This window comes from Phaethon aethereus (assembly GCF_964289735.1).
Source record: "Phaethon aethereus genome assembly, chromosome: 6".
Lineage (NCBI taxonomy): Eukaryota > Metazoa > Chordata > Aves > Phaethontiformes > Phaethontidae > Phaethon > Phaethon aethereus.
Genome location: NC_138580.1, coordinates 13,647,077 through 13,672,194, shown reverse-complemented (window position 1 = coordinate 13,672,194; position 25,118 = coordinate 13,647,077). Strand labels below are relative to the sequence as shown.

The following is a 25,118-nucleotide window of genomic DNA, read 5'->3' as shown; positions in this document are numbered from 1 at the left end:
TAGCAACAAGCAGCATACTTCAGCATGCCAAAACCTCCCTCTGACTTAATGAAACACCTCAGATTACTATGCAAACGTCCCCCACTCCACTATGCATTCAATTCTTGTATTACTAAATGATAAAAACAAAGCCTAGCCAAAAAAAAAAAAAAATCAAGTAATTCAAGATAAACTGAAAGAAGCACTAATGGACGACAGTATAGAAAGATAAGTAAAACATATGAATTATTTTCATAGACTTAAAATTCACGTTCTGATTAGAGTCGATTCATTAGATTTATTCATGGGATCAGAAAATGCCCTATTATTTTAACCACCTTTTCCAGTAGACTGAAGAGTTTTCTCTTTGTGTCTTGGGAAGCACTAGTTATGGAACCTTTAATGGTTTACACAACACTCGCTAATCTCCAAATTACTCCCGATATACAAAAAAATGCTGCTGCAGTTGCTTTCTTTTATTTGCATCTTCAGTGACCTGCTAGAGGAAACTCATCCCAAACAGCAGTCTTAGAGCTGAAAGACCAGTTTTAGTCATCGTTCTTCTTTGACCAGTTCTTTTGCCATACTTCACCATTTCAGAAGCCACAGTTGCTTTCCCACCTGCCCAGTACCACTACGTTCTGCAAGTAATCAGGTTTGACAACCACTTTCAAAGTCTTGTTGTAATTGGCACAACTCCAGCGCTCCCGGGCCAGGGCTTAGTTACGAGTGACACTTTAGCCAACAGCTTGCTCTTGGTTACCCACCCAAGAAGCACAGATTCACTATATTCACCCAGAAGACCACATAAAAAAAGTTAGACTTGATCTTTGCTCGTGAGATGGGAAGTCATGATATAGCTTCAGTGGCATACGTTAACCCTAAGCAACAGAAAGCCCTTCCCCAAGGGGCGAAGTGTGGTACTTTTCAGCCGGGTCCTTCTGCAGCCAGTACGCGCCCAACGCGGGGGGCAGAAAACCCCACGCGAGGCAGCTGACGCAGCTCCGTCTGCGGTGCCGTTTTACACTGACAGGGGCTTACGAGCTGCAGCCTGTACAAACATTTGCCAGTCTGCCTCCCAAAACCTCTGGGACACCAATCCAGCCTGCCCAGAGCTAGAATAGTACACGCTAGCTACAGAGAAAGACTAACACGAGCTTTTAAGACACAGCGTTAACTCCACCATATCGCCTGAAGTCTATCGCCTAACCAGGTCATATCACATGAAGGTTAAAGCGTTACTAGCGTGTTCACAACTTGCCGGCATGACAAACTAAAAGGAGCGGTACTAATGGTAACAGATAGACATCCTCAGAATCAATGCTGTACTCTGCCAGACTCAAAGGATTAACAAGACTGAGACAGCTATTTCCTGAGAAAGGCAAATCTTTTGGATGTGCAATATTTTTTGTCATCTTCCCTGGTGACTCTGACAACCGCTGAAAGTGTCACCTTTCTTCAAAAGCTGCAGGAGGCATCAGGGACACAAGAAACCTGACAAACTTTGCTTGTTTTTAGGCCATAATAAACTTGTGAGCACGGGTGAAGATAAGCCTCCTCCACTGGCTTACACAACTTACACAACCTCAAAAAGATAAACTGAAAGTTGCACAGAGCTGTTGACACAGTAGATACAGTGAGCATGTACGCTGTACTTGTGCTGTGCTTGGAGGGTGAGGAAGAAGCAACAAACCAGCCTATAGCACTATGGGAAACTGAACCCTCCCCTCACACCAAAAAAGAAAAGATATTAATAACTAATGTTCTTATTATTAGCTTCAAAAATGAGAACTACTTTAAAATTAACTCACACAACTACAGACTTTGTTGTTGTTGTTGGACAAGATGAAAAGGTTCTGGCAGAGCAATGCGAGATCCTGCCCCTTCCACACCTTGCTCTCACCCCTTAACATGCCTCTGCTCTCCCCAACTCCCTTTCCCCCAGGCTACTCCTTGGTCTCAGTGCCCACACAGGGGATCCAACAGAGGAGAAACGCTAACACACGCTCTAGGGATTGCGTCCAGCCACAGTGCGAGCAATGAGAGCGAGACATCAGCAGACCAGGTTAAGCAGAGTGAGGAAGGCAGTACTCCTCATGTCTGGAAGCACAAAAAGCCTGACAATGGAGCCAAGGATGTGAGACAGGGTGTGTAAGGTCTTGGGCACTGTTATGCACAAGAAAGTTAAATCTTCAAATTCATCAAAACAGTGACAGAGGAAGGGGTTAAAAAAAAATTCTCAATGAAGCCTAAAACTAGCAGATCTAATACGCATAGATGCTTTCCTTGCACTTACTAAAAAAAATAATTTAAAAAAAAAGACAAACCAACGTTCTTATGGAGTCCTTCCTTGGCAATTTGAAAACAGATAGTTTGCTTTCTTGGAAAGAGATGGTACTAAGAATTGTCTGCCCAGAAAAGGTCATCCCCATTGTCCTGTCTTGCTGCTTTGATGTTTTCCATGGTGCCAGTAGCCTTGAATCACATCACAGCATGTGCTAGGAAGTCCATTCTAGAGATCAGAACCACCTCTCAAAAGCCAAGGATTAGCAAGTGATGTCTCTGGTACTGTTCTGGGGCATGTAGATGCTAAAATGATGGCATAGCTAAAACTTGCATTGCAAATAAGTTAACTCTAGTTTCTTGCTCTTCGTTGAAGTTTATTCTTAGATGTATCTCACCTATTTCATACTAAATATTCTTCTAATCAGTTGTGACATATCCAATTTTCTACTAGTATCACCTCCATTTGGAGGTGATACATTACAGAAAACCCCTCTGTAAACTTATCTTAAATTTAGCTAGGGGCACGTTAAGCTCCAAAATCTTTCCCCCTTCCCCTAGAGAAGTAACCCAACCGAATTCCCACCCAGTCATCACCCCACCACAGCATTTGTTTAAAAAGACCATGTAGGAATACGTCTCATTACAGAGCACAAGTCTGTCTCCTCCAACTCCAGACAACAGCAATCTACATAGTACAACGATGCATCGAATTAACTTTTAATTTTTTGAAAGCCTATCCTATTCCACTACTAGCAAAACAAAAATTCTACCTTTGCTTTCCACTTGCCTAGGCTGAGAAATTGGATCAGCTGTAAGCTTGTTTCAGTTTCAGTTAGGATTTCACAACAAGCACCTAAAACTTAAGTTTTACAAACATCTTAAGATGTTTGCTGAGGGATTACATATTTACTCCTCTCCCCCTTTAAAAAAAAAGTACAAGGACATTTGTTTCTCAACTGCACTTTTTTGCCACTGTAAGACTCATCTACCAATACAGCCAGTATTTTCCCACATTATGCAAAAGCATAATTTTAACTCATTCCATCACAGAGAAACCTGCACTAGGTCCTCATCCTTCCCAGACATAGAAGAGAGTATCACATGACAATTCTGAATAATCCAAAATATAACTTCAGAATTTTCAAATAAATCCATTTGATTATTTCCTGCAGGGATGAAGTTTACTGTATTTTAAAATGGGTATGGCAAGAAGAATGGTGTCTAGAAATGAAAGAGATTTTTTTTGCAATTTAAAACAGCAGAGACCTCTCTGCTCTCTTGGCTTCTGAAAGCATGGTGGGAAAGACTGGGGACATCACTTCTCCCGCTCTTGGCCTTGCGGAGGGTGTGAGCTTGGATAGGAACCCGCAGCACTGAACCCACATTCTTCATCTCTGCTCTACTTGGCTGTTGGTAGAAAAATGAATTCCCTCACCAATAATTCCTTAAAAATGAGTAACACTTATTAAAAATACTTTCTAGCTCATAAGCTTATCTGTAGGAAAAGCAGTAAAACACTCTTGCTCTTAAAAGTAAGCAAAATACTAGTCTTAGACAAGAAAGACACAATTAAGTCTCTGATAAGGCTCTTCGACTATCAGTCATATTCAAAGTACGCAAACTTAGGAACTGCAAAACACAATTCCTAAACAATATAAGCTTTAAAATGGAACACTACTACATTTAATATGTACACTTCCTGTGCTATTTAGGGCATTAAACTGAAAAGGTACCTTCTCTTAAATTACTATTTAATTTACCTTATGAACAACTTAAAGATGCACATGGACTTGAGAACAGAAGATGTATTTCCCTAATGAAACTCAAGTGGAAAAGGAGGACAGCTTTAACACCTCTTGTTCTTGAAACTTGTGCTTCCTTCTCCTTTGATACTACTAGGAAGACAGGGCAGACTAAGTAAACATCAATTTTATTTGCTGCAAAAGCTATGTGTATATCTCTAAACAATCACCCATACATGTTTTCCCTAACAGAATGCTTACTTTTGTGTCCATTTGAATGCCTCACCAATTGAAAATTGCTAAAAAACACCAAAAAGAGAGTACAAGTACTTCTACTCACCACCTGAACTCTGGATCATGTTTCCAGATTTTTGGACCTCATCGAATTTTGTAAAAATTACATTCAACCTGTTTGAAAGTTAAAGAAATACACAATGAACAGTTGAATAATTTTTAGGAATCATCTAATTTAAGATGTTATAGGACAAATTTTACTTCACTCAGGTCATTGGGAGCACTGTCAAAAATGTCAGTGTGGAGGGAAGTGTTTTTTTTTTATATCACAACATGCAATAGCCGATAAAAACTGAGAAACAAGCGATACTACAGAGGTGCAAGAGAGATCCAATTAGAGATACTACGTTACTGAAGATGTGACATGCCAATTGTAAATGCATTTCCAGTTCATTACCACTTTGTCTATCTTAACTATTTGCAGACATACCACAAAAAAAAACACTCCCAAAAAGTGTTTTCACTGTTTTTTCACACACCATTTCTCTTTGGCCCTGAAACTTCTTTCCCATTCATGTCACAGGCCTGGTGGAGCAGAAGATCCTTCTCACGTCTCATTATTCCTTCCCAGAGGATTTATTACTTCAAGGCCGCATTGTAGCGGCAGACGTTTTCACTGGAGGACAAGAGGCAGCAGTCCTGCCTCCCCCTGCGCACACCCCACCTCCGCAACAACCTCCTGCCTCTGCACTGTCCCACTGCCGCCTGCTCCATCCTCAGGTCTAACCTTGCTGCAACCGCCAGCGTGCAGAGCCGCTTTCTTACCGCACCTAAGCGGCGGAAGCAGAGGGACAGGGCTTTGGTTTTGGTGTGGGGTTTTTTTGTTTTGTTTTAATAAAGCCTCGGAACTGATGCTGACTGTGAGTTTGTCTCTTTAGGACAGCCTTTCAAGTTGCATAAACACAGCCGACTCTGAAGTGTCCCCTCTACACATGCAGAGCACACAGGAAAAACACCACATTAAAACTTAAATCAGTTAACTGCACATCTGTAATAATTTTACTGGTTTTCCAAAGATGCTGTGTCATACTTGGGCAAAGGTACAGGATCCACATTAAGTGAAACCTGAGTGTTTGTAGGACCAAAGAAGCCAAATCCCCATCCCAGGAAAACGTGCAATCATGCAGCTCCTGAGACCTTCTAAACGAAGGAAGGGAATAAAAAGCAGCCCAAAAATAGCGAAGACATAGGGACATTCTCAACTTACCGAGATTGGGGTAATCCTTTTTTACTGAGATCAGCCCTTACACGTTCACCAACATGTCTGTAAATCTCCACAAGGCTGTTTATCGCTGCATCTCGAACCTGAGTTTGAAATATGAGACAAATCAATCATCTTTATAATTTAAATAAATAAATCCCTGCCCTACCTTGGAGAAAGAAATTTGCTTATTTCTCAGCAACAACAAGCTGCCACTATACACATTACCACAGAGTTCATGAAGGAGCTTCCATCCCTGCATTTCAGATATTAGCAGTAACAGCAGGTCTAATTTAATTGAAGAGGCAGACAAGACATATGATGAAAGGTTTTGTACATAGGGACGCACACAGGGAGCTCGGCTGCCTTTGCCAAACTCCACCCATGGTGTGCAACAGGTACCTTTACTGGATTAAAAAAAAAAAACCAAGAGAGACAAATAGACCTGATATTGCTAGTAGGTTATAAAACAAACTATTTTTAAAGTTGTCTTACAGACTTATGTTTCTGTGTTGATAAAAAAATATGGAGAGAGGGAAGAGCAATCAATCACCCAAGTCACCATGAGTTTTGCATGTTTTTCAAACTGATTTGCAAGAAATTGCCGAGCACATCCCTCCCTCCACCTAACAGAAGAGCCACAAGTCTGATTAAAGTGTTACCTTTCTGTACTGAACCCGCTTCCTCCATCAGACACTCAGGCAGAGAAGGTAAACCATCTGCTCTACCTACAGAAATGCCTACGGAGCTGTGCTTCCCAGAAGGTGGCCTGGCAGCTACCCAAGCACCCGCATGCATCAGGACTAGACACAGGGTATTTTGCGGGCACAAGCTAAAATCGCCTGTAGGTGGGAGTCAAGGGGCAGGCACGCGTGCCATCCTTCCTAGCCAAAAAAAAAAACCCCAAAACCCTAACACTTGACTCACACTCATCTCGCCCCACTGTCCTGCTCCGCAGCCTTCCCATTCCCCAGGTCACGGCCAGTTTCCAAACCCCTGCCTTCACTCACACCAGCCCTCACTCAGCGGTCTTGCCTCTCTTCTCTCTGCCCATCAGCCCTGTACACCACCGGGCTGGACTTCCGGGCACAGCTCAGGAGGAACTCTTTGGTGTCCCCACTTCCTGGGTACGCAGACCCTAACCCAGCCTCGCTCTCTGCCTCCGACAGCCTGGGAGGAGAGGAGACATGCAGCGCCCGCACCTCTCGCCTGCGGCAAGACCCTCTGCCCCGGGGCCGAGGCCCACAGGCCGGCAAGCTCTGCCGTAGCCCCAGCTCGCCGCCGTGCCCCATCCAGCTACGACATGCAGCGCAGCCGACCGCGGAAGTCCTCACTGCGTGATCTGGAAGGATTGCCTGGCCCCATACTGGCCAAGGCAGGGACACCCTGCTATCATACTTGGTTTAGTCTACCACAGCAATAATAAAGCTTTAATGCTCAATTCTATTTTTGAGAAAATAGCCATCGTTTAGATACTGATATCATACCCGATGCTAACTGGATTACACAATTACATTAGTTGAAAACAACAAAACCACTCTTTCTGAAAAGGGCAGTAACAGAACAGCTTCTATGTCCACATCAAAAGGGAAAACCACTGCACTTGACCTGCATCTGTGCTTCCCCATTCTCTCTCACCAAGAGAGGGCAGCATTGACCGAGCATCAGGTCTCCCAGCGCTCGGGAGAAGGCACCAGCAGCGCAGAAGCTGCCCAGGGGAGCCCAGGAGCAGCCCCTGCCCCAGGACACGCACTGTTCAACCAGGAGCCACTTCGACAGCAATTAGTGTCTGATCAGTTCGGGCAGGGAAAGCCCGCGGGATCATGAGCTGTGACAGGCACATGGAAGAGGTTGTGCAGAGGTCAGTGCTCTCACTAACTTTGATTCATTCAACAGCTCACCAACAGCAGAACCAAGGTGTCTGTCTCTGCAACAAGTCCAAGTCCTAAACCCAGTATCCCCTTGAAGAGTAAGAGCTTGCTCAGTCACAGCTCACAACTACAAAGGACCGTGAACACGAAACTTCCTTAGAAACTTCTTGGGGTAACGGGTTTATCCTCCTGCATTGACACAACCAGCAAGGGAAGGCTGCTTCATCCTCAGTCCTCCTCTTCAGCAAGGGGAGGCCCCAACAGCCATGGGTATATGGCCAACTCCCCAGGGCCAGTGTAAACCCATTCCCCAGTCAGCCACCCCACGCTCACTCCAGACCTCCTGGATCATATACAAGTCACCCATGCTGGGAAGGCAACAGGGATATTCAAACACTGTTTGTACTCATATTACAAGTCTGAACTCTGCTTCCCCAGCCCCCTCTTCACACTAACCTCATATACTCGCATCAAATTTCAGATTAGGTCCTGTCCAGGGCAGGACAAAAAGCATGTAGAAGTGATAGATTTATTTTCCACACCCCCCCCCCCAGCATGTGTTTTCATTTGGCTTGTATCACTGATTTAAGGTTCTTAGACACTTGCCTTGCCTCCACCCCTTATTCAGAATCTCCCTGTACAACTTCTGGCAGTGCACATGGCCAGGCTGTCTGACTGGTCCCATTTGCCTTCCCTGCCTAGACTGGTTGTTCTCTGAAAGTGAAGGCTGCTGCACCGAGCCCAGAGGGATCCCAGCAGCCTCCCCTGCATTCGGGCTGTGAAGCACAGGAGGTCCCTTCCCACAAAGGTTTCCTGCTCTGTTCATCTCGCCTGCAGATTCATGTTATTCTGTTGAACTCTTGGAGTAATTGATATGCTAGTTTAGGCATATGTCAAATCATACCTCTTCCAAACCAGCCATGGGCTCTTTGTGAACAGCATTGTCCGGAGTTCACCACCAGCAGCACAATTAGCTAATTTACCAGCCAGGATGCAGAGCCCTACTTACCGACGAGGCAATCAGCACAACCTTTAGACGTGACTCACAGCAAAAGCTTACCTGGCTGTTTGGATCTCCAAGTAAGTTACATATATGTGGCACTATCTTACTCAGTGTCAGGCTCTGAGCTCCAGATCTGGGAATTAAGAACAAAAGAGCAGTGTGAATCACAGAGCAGGCCTGTGTACATAATGTAGGGTTGCGGGAGGTTCTGACTTACGCATTGAGTGTTGCAATAAGGCAGAGGCAAATCCCTTCCCTCGTCCGGAAATTTTTGTGTTTGAATCCTCCTAGCATCCTGTCCCACACGTACTGTGGAAGAAAGAAAAGAAGGTAAGACAGGAAAAAAGGAGGCGGAGGAGGATACAGATTCTTTCTTCCAGGAGACACACACCATAATGCCTCTGGAGCTTAAATACAACCTTTACATCCATCCAAGCAGAACAAGACAAGAAGTAGAAAGACACTTTTAGATCTGACTAATTCTTTGTTCTGTGCTGACTTCATAGTAACTCCCCGCTAGCTAACACAATGCTATCACTTACAGAAAGCAAGTACCTTCCAAAGACCCAGAACAACTACTCTGACATCCACCCATCCTTGAGAAATCCACTAGCACTCACACTCCCATGTGTATCCTGACATGCAACAGCATTCTCAAGTGAAGCAAATATCTCACAACAAGGCGTAGGGAGATGAAGCCATCTCAGACAGAGCCAGAGGAGAAAACCCTCTGTCTGACAGAAAAAAGTCCTTTTTAAGCAGCCGGTCACTCCTGCTGCAAAGGGCTGTCGAGCATACCTGAGGGTTAGCAGCTTGTTCCATGATTTTTAGCAGCAAGGTCTGATCCTGCTCCCTCACCGAGTCCTTAGAGTCTCCCAGCCTATCAAGTAAACTTGGCAGCACTGAGGAAAGAAAACAGGAACATCCAAATCCCTCAGAAGGAAACTATGACAGTGGCACAGCCTCTCTGCTCTCCCCCTGCCCGATGGAGGGGTCAGCCCTCTTGCCCTTCAGCAGAGCCTGAAATCACCAAGAGCCTCCCGGGCTCTCTCCTGGAGAGGAAAAAGGCTTTGTATCCAAGGTCAAAAGGCTTCGTGTGCAAAAGCCAGATGGGATCTCAACAGCGCGATGGCAACACCCCCCGATGCACACACACACAGACCCTTTACCTGTGCCAATCTGGGCCTTGAAGCGATCTTGCAAGCGGGACACGAGTGCAGAAAGGATGTCAATCCCCAGGAGAACCACCTGCAAGCACAGGATAGATGGCATTTTAGCATGCAGCCCTTCACCTCAGCGAAGGCACCCAAGAGGCGGGAGCACCGGCACCTGTTCCCCTGGGAGGAGGGCCCCTTCCCTCCCTCCCACCCACGCCGGCGGCACCACATCCATCCGCCCCGGCGCTGCGCTCACTCAGCTAACAGGGTCGCACAGATCCACGCAGCTCTTCCTTGCGTGGCTTCTGGCAGACAAGCTGAGTGATTTACAAACAGAAAAGCCCCCAAATTATTGCTCCCTGTGACATTTACAAGCCAAAATTCACTGCCGAGAACTTGGCAAAGCCAACAACTGTAATTGCTACTCAGTGCTAAAATCATACATATTTATATGCAATGTACACATACCATATGCATACTAATTTCAGTATTTGCTGTAACTAACATTTCCAATTGTAATTATTACATTTATAATTAGAAAATGGCGTGCCCTAACAGCCACTTAATTATTCACTCACAGAAATTAAACCCAATGCTTTCATGGCATAACCGAAACCCAGGGAAAGGCACTTTGAGAGAAGCTTCAGGACACGCTGCAGGTCAGAAAACCCACTCTAATTAACTCCATTTAATAACAGTACCAAAAAAAATACATCATATACTGAATATACTGTGCAGCTTGTATACTAAATAATTAGCAAGACCCTGTAGATCACGACAGCTCTGGCATGAGACAGCTCTCTAAGTTTTAACGAGGCACTGAGGTTAGTAGCCCCTGGAAGTGTTACAGACAGCCAGGCTGCTGAGTATCACCAGGGCTGTCACAGCGCAGCCCCAGTCCCTGCGCGTTTACATATCCATATACTTATATATCTATAGGTACGCACAGGCGCGGACGCGGCTGCTAGCAGGGCGGCCCTGGCGGGCAGCGCCGTGGGCGGGCGGCAGGGGGCGCGCTCCGTCACCGCTGCCGCCCGGCGCGCCTGGCCAGCCCCCCTATGCAAATAACCGCCCAGCTGGCGCAGAGCACTCTGGGTAGCGCCGCCACCGTCTACAAAAAGGCTTAAACCGGAGCCGGGGATGAGACGGAAACGTGGCGCTCTGTGCCGCAGCCGAGCGGAACGCGCCCCCGAGCCGGGTAGCGGCGGAGTGGGGCCGGCGGCGCGCCGTCCCTCGCCCTGACCTCGGGCGCGGTTATCTTTCCCCTAGCGGAGGCGCGGCGAAACACCCGCTAACCGTCCTTATCTCGGGGTTGCGCGGCTGCTCGATGAACGCATGGTGAGAGCAGCACTGCTAACGCCTCAAACAACACACACAGCGCCCGCCTCGCGCGCGGCGCAATTTTTGGAACCTCGCACCGCGGCGCGTGCCCGGCGCGTTCCCCACACCGGCCGCTTCCCACGGCTGCCCTACCCTCCCACACCGAAGCTCCTCTGGGCAAGCTGCCGCCCGGTGCTGCGCCGGAGCTTCTGGCTTCTGCCGCGGTAACACTGGCCTCCCCACACCCTGGTCCTCTCCATCAGAGCTTACTCGGTGCCGCGAACACCCACGCGTGACTTCTGCTGACTCGCAGCGTTATTACGGTGTCCATTATGCTACTGTCTACACCAAAACCCGCGTGGTACATCACTCAAGCGGCCTGTTTCAAGCCTGCTGCTGTGCCTGCTTTGCACACCAGCCATCGGTCCATAACCTAAGCTTTCCACCCGCAGCCTGTCATACCGATTCACTCCAAATTCAGCTCTATAGCAGCAAGGGAGCCATGAACAGCATGCAGAGGAAACCTCCTACCCCATGTCAAGTGTCCTGAAAAGAAACCTTCCAATACACGCACCTGGGTCCTGACTTCCCCCAGTAGAACCACTTTACCTTCCCCAAACAGTTGCTGCAGTTTTCTCCCATCACAGTGGCAGATCCTTCAGTGTCATTTTTAAATTTTTAGTGAACATCATTTGCAGCATGCTGACAAGATCTACAATCTATTCATATGCCAAAGGAGAATTTTTCCTCATGCCTTTGTAAGCCGTGTTTCATTTTCACATTCATCTTGCACCCTGGATTTAAGCTACCATTGACTAATGCTCAGCCAGCTCCAGAGGCAGCTGCCATAAGCCCTGCCACTGCCAGCTCACTCGGCCCCTCCGGGCTGGGGTACAGCAGCAGAGCCCCAGCAAGAGGATGGGCTTTAGAGCCTCGTTAGCCCAGAAAGGCCTTTAAGAAAAGTCACCGTGACTCTGAATGCCGGACATCGTTCACAGCTGTCTGACCAGAGTCCCAGAACAGCAGCACCCTGCACGGAGACGTTAAGTGTGCTGCCTGCAATTACGGAGGTGTGCCCTGGGGGTGAATCTGATCCCGGGAGAGGAAGGGATCCATCTCTTCTCCAAACTGCCTGCAAGCCAGGAAGAGCGAGGGGAACTCACCACTCAAACATTAAAGGAGACGTACGCACAGCGCAAACAGAGCGCGTTACCCTGCAGTTTGGCCCCAGGATCAGACGGGGAGGATGAGCTAAGCCTCCCAAGACATTTTGCTGTTGTGCTTATAGAAACGGAGCGCTAATTAGCACCATGATTACAGCAGTGGCTTGGACAGCTATTGAGGGAATAACCACTGGGGGTGACCAGGTGTTACTCCCTACCATGCTGGATTCTTTTACCAACCCTGATGTACCACCTGCCTCAAACTGCTGAAGGTCAGCAGTAGAAAGTCATGTACAGATGGAGATCCAAAAAATCCATTTAGACAGGTAACAGAAAACCCGCAGCATGATTGGCAAATGAAGAATGAACTGAATTCCAACCCTTGTTGCAATGGATTGACTGCACCCAAGAGCCCACCCCAGTTTACCACTGAAGCAGTTGCTCGGGCTCTGCCGGGATGAACACACCCAGACAACCAGGAGGAACCTGAGGAGCAGGGGGACTGTCACACAGGGCTGGAGCAACTACGGCCCTGTCAGCAGCCACCCCGTTGCTGTGATCTTGCAGCACACCCCTCCCTGGGGAAGCCAGCCAGCAGGCACCGATCCACGCAGAGGCACAGGAAGGGCAGCTCTCCATCCGAAATTCCAGATAATACTGCAATGCTGATAACTACAGAGCTATTCCAGGCATTTACATCAGTACAGGTCTTGCTCCACACTCCAGGCAAGGTAGGACTCAACTCACCAGTATCTCTAGTAGCACAGAGGCCCCCTGCCCTCAACTGAGAAACCACCAGGTCAGCAGCCACTGCATTTAGCCTCCTACTTTATACGGGCCCCCAAAAGAGCGATCTCAGGTCTCCCAACCCACAGTGGCACAGCACCAGGTCCACAGCTTAGCTGCTTTGCTTATTTGACTCCTGAGGTTCCCCAAGACAGCCAATAAAGCAATTTGTGCTGTCCAGTATTCAGCTCAATTGGCATGTGCTGCTGCTTTGTAATGCCTCAAGAGTACTTTCTGTAGGTGCTGAGGGCTGTCAGCAGGCCTTCTCCTGCCTCCCTCCAACAGCCAGGTCTCAAGGCACCATCATTCCCGGTAAGCAACGTTCTTGTTAGTTCCCAGGACACAACATAGACTTCCCCAATACAGAAAATACTTTTTTTTTTTTTTTTAAAGAAGTCATCAAATACTTACTTCAAAGAACTCCAAGCATCTGTCCTTTAATATCTGGGTGGTGTTGAAAGGCCTGCAGGCAGCTCTACGTATCAGAGAACAGACAGCCTACCATCATCTGCTCTAACAGTAAATGCTCACCAAGCACAGCAGACAACTAAATACATACAACACAGCTTAAAAACAAGACACACCTAAATGCACTCTCATAAAAGGGCAAGAAAGCAAGCTGCAGGATCCAGCACCAGCTGATCCAGCACAAAGTGACCAGAGAGAATCACTGCCTTGGGCTACCCCAACAGCCTGCTCTAACACAGCAGCTCCAGACCATAGTGGGGAAGAGATGAGCCCTTTCCTCCACCCTCTGCACCATGCCACATGCAGCAAGAGATGTGGTGGCTGCTGCACAAATCTTTATCCTGTGTCTCTTGCAGGGAATCAGTGATGGGCTGAGCAGCACATGCCCACATACTGGTTTCACTCTGTTGGCTTCCTGCTGGACCTTCCACACCTGGTAGCTTGGGACCCAAATGGGAATGCTGGAGATACTGTTTCTACCCCAGGTGTGCCACCAGCTTGCTTCATGCTGTTTCCTCATCAACACTGGGGTGACACAGCTTGGCTGTTTTACTCTGGAGACTGTGACATTTTTCTTGGAGACGGGAAAGGAGGTGGAAGGCATACTTCTAAATCTCAACATGCAAAATAACAGAATTCAACCAGGTTTTTTTGAACACTTGTTTAGATAATCTTTTTGACTCATAAACAAAGACATGGAAAAGCCCTTGCATACTTCAAGTAAGCTTAATATATTTGTGAAAAAGGAGAACACTTCAGGTTACATGTTGAGAACCCAGAGACAAGCACCAATGCCCCATATCACTGTCTGCCTAATGACTAGTGCTAATCAGTCAGGGAGCAGTTCTAATTCCTCAAGTTATGAAACATCCACCACAACTGAACTGGGCACCCAAGACCAAGCAAGAGCTGAAGTTAACCAACATCCGTAAATTTAGTTTTGAAGTCAGGTACATATTTTGAGTCAGCACAGCAATAAACTCCTGGCAGATAGGGAAACATGAAATTAGCCTATGAAATGCTGACTGCTGCATTCCACCTGCACACAAGTATAACCACATCCACCCTAGAGGAGCCCGCCTCCTTCTGCTGTTCCAGCAGTTAACATTTCACATTCCAAGGCAGGATCACATCTGCACTGGCAACATCAGTGCATCGCCCCAGCCCAACGATGCTAGTACAGACACAGGTCATATGAGCCGTTCTGTACAACACAATTTGCAAAACCAAACACCAGCAAATAAGAAGGCAGCAACAGTAGCACGACTTGTTTTACTGGCATGACTACAAGATGTGGTCAAAGAGCTGAACACAGGGAAGATTTGGAATAGTTATTTCTGGCTTCTCTCTCTAGATCCATGAGATACCATCCATTCTGTCAGACACCACTTTCAAAATCCACAATCCATTTGGACACTGGGCCATTGATTTGCCATTCAATACAGCAATGCCTCAAGAAAACCCCTGCTTGGTTCGGATATATACATTTTTCCATTGCAACATGGACCACAAGGAGTAGCTTCCTGGAGGAAAAACACCCCTTTTATTTCTCATCATCTACAGACAGATTTCTAAATCTGTGCTATTTAGAAAAATTAATTAACATGGGAATTTAAATATCTAAACAGAGAAATCTTATAGTTACTTTTCTTCTGTTTTAAGACACTGATGAGAGGCCAGACATCTGTTTTGGATTTAGAAGAATGGGTAAAAAGAGCTACAGAAACCTTTCAGAGGGTTTTTCTACCCTCCTATACAGCTGATGAGTTATTCTGCCCAGAACAGGGAACTACACTAAGCAATACCAGTTCAGAGACAGTATCTATGGCTGACAACAGTCACAGGGGGTCAGGAACATCCCTGGCACTCTGTCCTTCCCTGGCAGGGAGGTCACATCCTATACACCGGAGAGTATCAGCACTGCGGGGCTCCTTACAGCCCAGCATGCAACTGTTCAGCACATCAGACTAGGAACCCACTTAACAGACCTGACAGCACTTAAACCACATAACAGCTTTCATCTCTATATCTCTTTTTCCCGGTCTTTCCTACCTCATGCTTGAAAACCTCTTCCCTTCTCCTGGCACTATATCCAAAGATGCCTGCTCTTCCTTCTGCACTGTTAATCCATCCCCTGCTCTGTGTTGGCCCATGAAGATGGCCCATGACAACAGCCCTCTCCAAAGGCAGAGAAGCCCAGGCTGCTCATACCATCTCTGCCATGCCACTATCTCAAAGGAAAATCCAGGAGGTACTGACTGTCCTGCGCATCTCCACCCAGACAGGTTCCCAAATCTCCACTACTTGTGGTGTCCCCTCAGTCCTAGGCTCTGTTCAACATCATCCTGCAAGTTTATCTTCCCTGCACCTCCATGCCAACACCACCCTGTGCTCCTGTGACCAGACTAACCCTGCAGGTCAATGGAGTCTGCTTTCCTCACTGGAATGACAGCCAGTACTGTCGTGGAGTCCCCACACTACAGTCCCAACCATATGAGCCTCTGGCAAATGCCTCACTTGTACAGCACAAGGAGTAACACAACTTCCCACAGGTCTCCTGGCACTAGAGAGCACGAAGAACTGCAATCAGCCCATCTCCTTGATCCCCTTACTGCTCCAACATAACAGAGCTCAGAGCACATCTCAGTACTTTTAAACTACTGCTTGTAAAAAACTATGAAGAAGCACCATCTATGAATTAAGGACCACTGCTCACCCCAAAATTCAGGGGACCAGCTTATTTGGTGCCAACTCACCCACCTTACAATGGTGCAGCACTGTGGGACAGTGATCAAGGACAGTAAAGCCCATGTGACAAGTGACAGTCTGCCACGGCCTGCTGCTGGAGTGATGGAAACTGCTGAACCAAAACACCCAATACGACCACTAGTACTTGTAAAATGAGCAAAAACCTGGTTAACTGAAAGTTCTCCTTTGTTTACAAACCTAGGAACAGATGAGAAACCCAGTAAATAATGCATAGGTCTAGAGTGAAATGACTCCCAGAAGGACCAAGACCATTTAAATGTTCGGAGGTATTAAGAAAAAGTTGTCAGAAATTATCACTACAGGGATATAATTTTACAACTACTCTTAGAACACATTTTTTCTTATGCAAAAGCAAAAAAACCCAAGAACTATTTTCTGGATCCAGTAAAAAAAGCCAACAAAAATCCAGTTTTCTCCTAAGAGCTAGAGACTTGGTAAAACACATGAGAAATTCAAAGCAATTCAAGGAAATGCACCACAAAGCAAGAAGTTATCACTACAGAAATTCCACAAAGAAAAATGGGGGGATGCTTAAAAGAACATGATCATTCTGAAATGTGGGCATCTGCTTCCAGGAGACGCTGACAAGTATGCCCTGGGTGAAGCAGCTGAAGCCAGTCAGCCCCCAGCCACACCACTCCCTGCCCTGCCTCTGCTCAGTGGAACTGAAGGGGTGAATTCCCAAGAATAACAAATTTACCCTCTTTTGCAAAGATTCTGCATTGGTCCTTGAGTAGTTGCACATAACCATGATGCGAAGGAGCAGCGTGTAGCCACTGGACACATGTAACTACTGGGCTCTGTCCAAAAAACAGAGGGAATCACAAGCTGCAGAGTCATTGCTGTGGCATACAAGTGGCTTTTTTAGCCCAAGCAAGGTCAAAGCTCCAGACAGCACAGCAGGTAAATCACACCTGACACAGTCTACAGTCCGTGCTCAGTCTCCAGAGAAGTAGCGCTCGTGGTAATACATCAGGAGACTTTGCAGTTGAAGGCAGAGTCCCAATTTAAATCACACTTTCCTGTCTCTTATCACCCCAAACACTGCTGAAAACCAGCAGCAGCCAATGCAATCTCCAAAATGTAGTTCTGTTTTTGCAGCTCCTTCCAGGTACAGGTATCCGCATGGCAATACTCAGTACTTAGTATCTTCATATAACACAACATCAAAACAAAACACCTGCATTATCAGGTTTTGTATTGCAGGTTTAGTAGCAATACTACTAGTATTGCTTTTGGTTCCTCACCACAAAGCAGTTAAATATCTTAGTCACAAATACTGCCACGATTCTGTGCATTTCCATTGTTCCCAGCTGAGCACTTACACTTACAGCCAGGTTCTCAGCCAGCAAAGAAAAATGGGTGTAGCTCTGTGAGCACCGATGAGATCATGCCTGTGTGTGTCAGCTGGGGATGAGACCACCACATCCTTGAATGAGCTTGTAGCTTTGGTGAGAATTGCATCTCAGGAGCTCAAGGCAAAATTAAGCATCATACAATGAGTGCTAGGATCAATCTTACAGAAAAGTAACAAGAATATATCAGGGAATGGAAAAAAGCCATTGCAATGCCCTGCTTTGGTTTTCATGGGAAAACCAAAAGCTCTTATTCTGGCAACTAGTAAATCACTACTGTAGCAATGTGCCTTAACAGACCAGGTTGGTTTACCTAATAAATGTGTTTTCCCCTCCACTGGAGGCAAAAACCTGCAACAGTGCATGGAGAAAGTGAGAAATCACACTGGTAATCTGCCTTTATGCAGAACCATATTAGCTGGGGCATCTCAAAGCTCCCAGCACAGAAGCCCTGACCCCGACTTCACCTCTAACACCTACAGGAACAGAGAGAGATCAGCACATTTTAAACAAACAGAAGTGCTTATGAGGGTTTAGACAGCATCTGGAAAAACAAGGCAAATGCACACAATCCAGCAGATAATCACGCACAGTCCTCTGTTCCCTTAGGGCTGAAGAGTAGTGAGAATTGTGAGGATGCTTAAATATTCAACTACTGCCCCTTGACCACTGGATCCCATGCTCTGAACATCTACACTTCCACATTACACCACCCAATACAAGCTTTTATGAGGGACAGCAATCCTGTGAGGCAGTGCCAAGAGGCCACATGGACAGCCTCCTGATGGCAGCACCAAAGAGGTGCCAACACAGCCAAGACCCACCAGCTGCTGGTAATGCAGGAAAAAAGCTGGGGATCTTTCAGGAAGGCCAAGCAGCCACTGCCAAGGAGCTGACAGAAGCTGACTTCAGATGCTGACATCTCTCGCTACATCACAACTAACAAAGCTTTTTCTTGCTTTGTTTGGGAAGAAAAGAACACATGCAATTAAAAGTACAAGAGCATTTTCAGTAGCCACCACCTCTGCAGAACTCTGGAAACAACCTAAGACCTGAAGCTTCCACAGCAACTCTCAGCTCTGTGCAGTCAGACTGCCTGCTCAGCATCTACCATATATGCTCCTACACCCTTGAGAAGCGTCTACAGACATAACCCACAACAGCCTAAAAGTAAAACAACAAAGAACTCCTCTGAGAAAAGGAGAAGAAAGTTCAAGAAGCCTTTGTTAGCTGCAGGAAGACAACAGCCCAAGAAAAGAGATGAATGCTAGGTAGAAAAAGGGGACACAGCTGGTATGCGGGAATGCTTCCTCCACTGCTGTAAAGTGCTGCTAGCACTGTAGTACTTTAACAGCCAAGTAAATAAGCAACTGATATTATAGCTCCCAAAGAACCCAAAAGGTTCTATTATTTAGAAAAAGCAGTTCTAAATACTATGCTGGAGAGGGGAGTTAGAAGAAAAGGTGAAAGCCAGACTACACTTAACCACAGAAAGTGAAAGAAAGGAGCTGATTATGTTGTTCTCACCTGCAACCATAAGACAATATAGATTTGCGACCAAAAGAAAATCACCTCTCGGTGCAGCCAGACACAAGCCATAGGGTGAGGCTAGGACAGAGCTGGCCATCCCAGCAGCAAACACAGCAACTCAGAAACAAGAGTGTCCAAGAAAAGCTTCCCATAATAAACAAACCACGAAACAAAACCATGCTCTTGTGGCACGTCCCGCAGATCTTCAGGCAAGTTTTACATATGACAGGCTCAACAAGTGCTGTTCGTAATTCAGGGACAGCTCTTCCAGTGCCCAGCATCACAAGAGATTATTTCAAAACCTTGTGTGACAAAAAAGCCAGGGTTTCAAGAGGTTTCAGAACCAAGGGACCCTGACACATGAAGGAAAGGGCAAAACGTGCTGAGCAGCATATAGAAACCAGCCTCTGGGACTATAATTTTCAAGTACAGAGGATCTCTCAACATATGCTGCCCTTCTCTGCTGGATCTACACCTCCTGCTCCCATTCCGTCAAGGCTGGTGAAGCTGCAGTGACCCATGCAGTATGGGAAGCACTACCCTCAGGGGAAGTCTTCAGCAGTATGCCACGAGGTCTTCCTTCACAGATGAGCCTTGGAGAGGAGAGAGTGCATTTCAAACACCTTTCTGACCCGTTCAGGAAAGCCCAGAGGATGACCCTTAAGAGGCATGGGTTAAAATACTTCTCAGTCTCTCCTACACCAGTGAGGGGTGCGCCTGAGCTCGATGTAACCCAGCAGCCACAAAATCTAGCACAGTCCATACAGCAAATGTGATGCTTCCCACAGCTTATGATTCAGTACTGTCAAGACAGGTCAGAAGACAGAGCTACTGGTTTAAGCTGTTGACTATAACAGTTTCTTCTTTTATCTTGGAGGGACTACAGTTAAATGCTGGTTTTCAATGCATGTCAAACAACTTAAAGGAAAAGCCTCCAGAGGTTTACTCGGTGCTATACCAGTGACTCCAGCTGAAACCAGGACCCCAGAAAACCAAGTGCCACCAAAACACAGTAAAAGGCATTCCCAGTCCCAACCTGCTCACCTGAGTGTGCCTATGCAGGTAGAACCAGACCTCACATCCACAGATATGCACCAGTGCCCATCTGCGAGCTGGGCAGCTGTCACCGTGCACTCTCTGAAGCTGTGTAAAGAGGTGGTGTGCAGGGTGCTGGGCCTGGGCCAGTTGTGTCACTTCTCAGTCGAATGTCCATGCCCCTTGCAGGATGACACAGTGGCTCAGCAGCTCCAGCCAGCCTATAACACACACAAGCCACTCAAAACTATGGCTCTCTTGCACCCAGCTCGTAGCACAGTTCTTGATCAATTCATGCATCATTTTTTAGTATGTTTTAACTTCTGGCAAGTAGGCATCTTCCAAGAATTTGATCTATCTGGCCTAGGAAATAGCAATCGGAACAAAAAAAGATTCTGTCCCTGCCCATTTAAAAGCTAATGCTAACTTCAAGGGCAATGCTTTCCACATGCTCCAGAACTAAACCCCACATGCCAATTAACACAGAGGAAATAAGTATTCTTCTCCTTCCTAAATACATTCTTCTCCTCAACTCCTTTTGACCTATGCATCTGCCCCTTTGCCTTCTTGGCTGTCATCATCGGTATCTGGATCAACAGCTGAAGTATTGCTCTACTGAGCTCTCACAAGAGTAAAACATGTTTTCCTCCCTCAGACTGAAAACAGATGCCTTTTTAGTTGTTTCCAACAGACACTCAATTATATGACAGCATAGTGAAACACAATGCATCTAAACTAGGGCACACCCTTAAGCCACATTGGTGCATGGCATACGGTTAGAAAAATCAAAGAGGTTTTGCAATCTTGGGCAAGCTACCTATCCACGAGTACCCAGGGTCCAAGACACCCGCACACAGGCAAGGGTAGATTTCTTGCCTTGGCACTCAAAGGCTGCCGATGTCTGCAGAACTGCTCTGAAGCAGAACACATGCACCAACTGCTACGCACTTGCGCTGCAGTTAGCTGTGTGCTTGTGGCTTTTCTAACAAGCTGTTTGGGAAAACCAATTCCATACATACAGTACCCCACATCATCCTACTCACCTGATATTCCAGGTGGGAAATGGATGACAACAGCTGTCAAAAAAAATCTGCCTGGGAAGAGTTATAGTGGATACTGTAGTTCTCTCCGAAATCCACTGCTACAAAACACTCATGCAGTTGGCGCCCATGGAACCCCAGCCACAAGCAGACCTAGGCAAGCAGCCTGGCAACAGCTGGTTCAAGATCCAACCTGAGAAACAAGGGTGGGCTGACACTGGTAAAACTCAGCTCAACCAGTACCCATGCCATGTCTGAAGCACTCGTCTCCAGAGCTGTGGAACTGGTGAGACACTACAGAAAAAAAAAAAACAACCCAAGACCAAAAAACAACATACAAGCACCTCAAGGGAAGAGAAGGCAATTCTTCATCCTGCATTGCTTGAAGGAGCCAGCATTTTCTTAAGGGAAAAGAACAAGCCATCTGAGCAGCTGACAGCACAAGTGAAAACCAATTGGAAAATTATAGGGACAAACCACATACATTTTGGCTTCTATATCCAGCCCTAGAAACACATTTGAACAAGTCAGGCAAATAGTTCTCATCAATGCTCTAGCGCCGCAGCTACACAAACAAGCATCCCTTCCACAAACTCTTGTGGATTAATGCAAGAAGGGAATTAATTAAATGTTCAACTATATCATTAGTGCTTGGATTAATTATCTTAAATGGAACTCTTAAACTGAAATACATCAGAGGAACAGAAGCTATAAATGTAATACAAGAAGCCACTCAGTCCAGCATAGGCTATACAAACAGCTGACACACTGGGAAAGCACAGCCAGATGAAGCAGGTACCTCCTGGACAGGCTCTACACACCTTTAACCATGTTTTTACTACATTTCTCTCTCCTTCACAATTCCCATCATTATTTTCAACACAACAAAGGGTATACTGTATCAAGTGTTTAAATAACCATTTTGATCATGATTTTAGTTCAGTTGCCTTGTTTTGCAAGTCAGTTATTTTCTCAAAGAGGTTTGTTGTCACTGGACACTTGTTAACAAGAACAGCCTTCTAACTTTCTGCTGAACAGGATATACTATGTATTTATGCAAGCAGTTAATAGCACAGCATACATTTATAAAAATGCAAAAACTTCAGAATCTGAATATAGCTTAGTAAGAGAGGCTGTGCCATGCTTCAGGGGGAGGGAGGGTTTTTTTGCCCCAACATTGTAGAAACTTGAAGCAACAATGAAAAGCAACTTTGAAGAAGAATAAATGCAACCTGCTGAATTCGAGTTACATTTCACTTCAGAGGAGAAAGGGAACAATTTTTCCAAATTGTTCCTTCTAGTTAAAATCAACAGGTTTTGTGAAAGAAACATAGAAATATTTGTAATTAGCCAAGGAAGATACTCAAGAGACTCAGCTGTCCCCTGCCATCACAAGCAGGTTCAAAGGTAGATTTATTTTTGTCTCCAAGAGACTGTAAGGGAGACTTGGTGGAATTTTCTCAAGCACAAATTAGGTGCCAGCTTAACCTGAAATATGCAGCACCCAGAGGCACCGATACCTCTGAAAATGTGCCTAACATCTTTGAAACCTCTTCATTCTACACAGTCTCATCTCTTTCTATTCATACAGGTTAGAAGTTATGCAAACCCTCCTGCTCCTGAAATTTCAAGAGGTTTTTTGACTTCAAGGCACTTAGTCCAAACTGAAGTGCCCCGTTAGTATTAGTTTTTGTCTTAAATAAGGCAACACCTCTTACACAGAAGGGAAAGCATGGTCGTTCTGAGAACTACCAGAACCAAAACCTGATGTCTTTTGACTTCTGAAACAGGATAGACAAAATACTGGACAAGATACTGTGCCGTTGTTAAGCTGACAAGAAAAGGGTGCCAGATTATTTCCTCCCATCCCATCCAGCCCTATTGCACATACCAGAGCTAAAAGACACAATAGTTCTTTAACCTTTAGCATCAGAATAGGGCTTACCAATAAAAATGGGTTAGAAGGGGTTTCCAAAGGTCAACTACTTCAACAACATCCCCACCCTACTGCTCAACGTTAGATCAGTTTGGTCACATTTCTACAAAGCATTTTGTTTTACTTGATTCTTAACATAGAGGCCTTCAGCTGTCATCAATTTCAAGCAAGGTGTTCATTAAAACCTGAAATAGTTTTATGTATTCTAGTTAGAAGCTGCACTGTCAACTCATGAATGGATTTAATGAGCTTCTATGTCACCACCAAAGACCTTGCTAGTGGACTATGAAATAGCAAAACTGCCTTTTTTTTTTTAGTCCTTCTCTAGGTATAGTAGTATAAGCCAGGCAACTTTCCGTAGTCCCCAAAGCATCCAGCTACATGATCTGATCCATGACAATCTTAGATTTCAAGAGGGTTTCATGCAGGTATAAAGGATGTGTGACATGGTCAGACAGCAAGATCAGCACACATATATGTCAAGTTCAAATATTGCCAGCCATAGCAGGAATTGCTACATTCTTTTCAGCAAAGAAATGGCATTGGGCTTTCGGTTTATTTACCTAGGAGGTTTTAACTTGATATCATCCAATAAAAGTAAAAAGTTCAGTCACACATAATGATAGGCTCCAATTACTATTCCCCTCTCTGTCAGTCTGTGTCAATGGCAACTTTGTTCAGGAAGGAGGAGGGACGGCTGCTGGCAAGCCTCTTGCAGTCTATGGCACATGGACTATTTCAGAAGAACAGGAGATTGAGTTTCACAGATAGTAACTGTCAGACTATAAAACATCATTTAGAGAAAGAAGAGTTAAGATACAGTGATGCCCAAGGATAACACCAAGAAACATAACACACCTTCCTGATAACATGGCTTGTAGTGCCGGTTAGAGATCAAGTGACTGCTTTTTCTTCAGCGCAGAAGTAAGAAAAGTTAAGTAGATCAGTTGCTAGATCTTCCACAAATTGAACACCACCAACTGATTAGGAAGGGATGCAGCTACAGTTACATCTCTTCTTGCCCTTCATCATCTTCTTCTTGCAGACCAATAGCACACTTTCCTGCACACTGGTTCAAGAGCTTTCATATCCTCATCTGGAACGAGCATTATTACTATCCTAAACTTCTCACACTGAGGTGTAGCAGTACTGTGTGCTGGGAAAAAATATTATTTGGCCACTTCATATACATCTGCCTGCAGTGTTGGGACTGTGCCAGCATGCAGTCCAGTTACAAAGTTCAGCCTAAGATCTATACATGCAGCGGGGAAAAAAATAAATCCATGCAGAGCTACTTGTATGTTCACATCACCATGTAAAGATATTTCTCCTCCCTCCTTCAAAGGACTTGAGATTTTTTGAGCACGCACATCCACATTCTGTTCCTCTTCATCAAATTCATACATCAAAGAAGATCTCATACGCACAAAGCAACATGGAAGTAAAGCACAGATTCTTCATTAAGTCTTTCTTTAAAGAACTGCAAGAGATGTGCAGGCCCTACGCTCAACTTTTTAATCAAAGGCAAGGAATTCAGATTTGCTACTACAGGACAGATTCTGACCCAGACTAGCATAAATCCAGAATCTGAAGCCAGCTGTCTGCACTCGTATCATTCTCCCCAGAAACAGAACAGAAGAATCACAGAATCACTAAGGTTGGAAAGGACCTTCAAGATCATCAAGTCCAACCGTTAATCCAGTGCCACCATGACCCCTAAACCATGTCCTGAAGCGCCACATCCACACGTTTTTTGAACACTTCCAGGGATGGTGACTCCACCACCTCCCTGGGCAGCCTGTTCCAATGCTTGGCCGCCCTCTCGGTGAAGAAATTTTTCCTAATATCCAATCTAAACCTCCCCTGGCACAACTTGAGGCCATTTCCTCTCGTCCTATCACTGGTTACTTGGGAGAAGAGACCAACACCCACCTCGCCACAATCCCCTTTCAGGTAGTTGTGGAGAGCAGTAAGGTCTCCCCTCAGCCTCCTCTTCTCCAGACTAAACAACCCCAGTTCCCTCAGCCGCTCCTCATAAGACTTGTGCTCCAGACCCCTCACCAGCTTCGTTGCCCTTCTTTGGACACGGTCCAGCACCTCAGCATCCTTCTTGTAGTGAGGGCCCAAAACTGAACACAGTATTCAAGGTGCAGCCTCACCAGTGCCGAGTACAGGGGCACAAT

General features: G+C 45.8%; 1 protein-coding gene across 8 annotated transcripts in view; it reads right to left on the bottom strand.

The window, feature by feature from the left end:
- Positions 1-25,118, bottom strand: part of CLASP1 (cytoplasmic linker associated protein 1) — a gene marked incomplete at its 3' end in the record, with an annotated part of 171,384 nt that overhangs the window by 123,152 nt on the left and 23,114 nt on the right. For all 8 annotated transcript variants that reach the window (XM_082001361.1, XM_082001367.1, XM_082001363.1 and 5 more), the window contains exons 2-7: positions 9,546-9,624; positions 9,175-9,278; positions 8,594-8,685; positions 8,434-8,509; positions 5,509-5,606; positions 4,348-4,415 (exon numbers count right to left, since the gene is read on the bottom strand). In XM_082001361.1, coding sequence (XP_081857487.1) covers positions 4,348-4,415; positions 5,509-5,606; positions 8,434-8,509; positions 8,594-8,685; positions 9,175-9,278; positions 9,546-9,624 — 517 coding nt within the window. The remainder of the gene's footprint in view (positions 1-4,347; positions 4,416-5,508; positions 5,607-8,433; positions 8,510-8,593; positions 8,686-9,174; positions 9,279-9,545; positions 9,625-25,118) is intronic.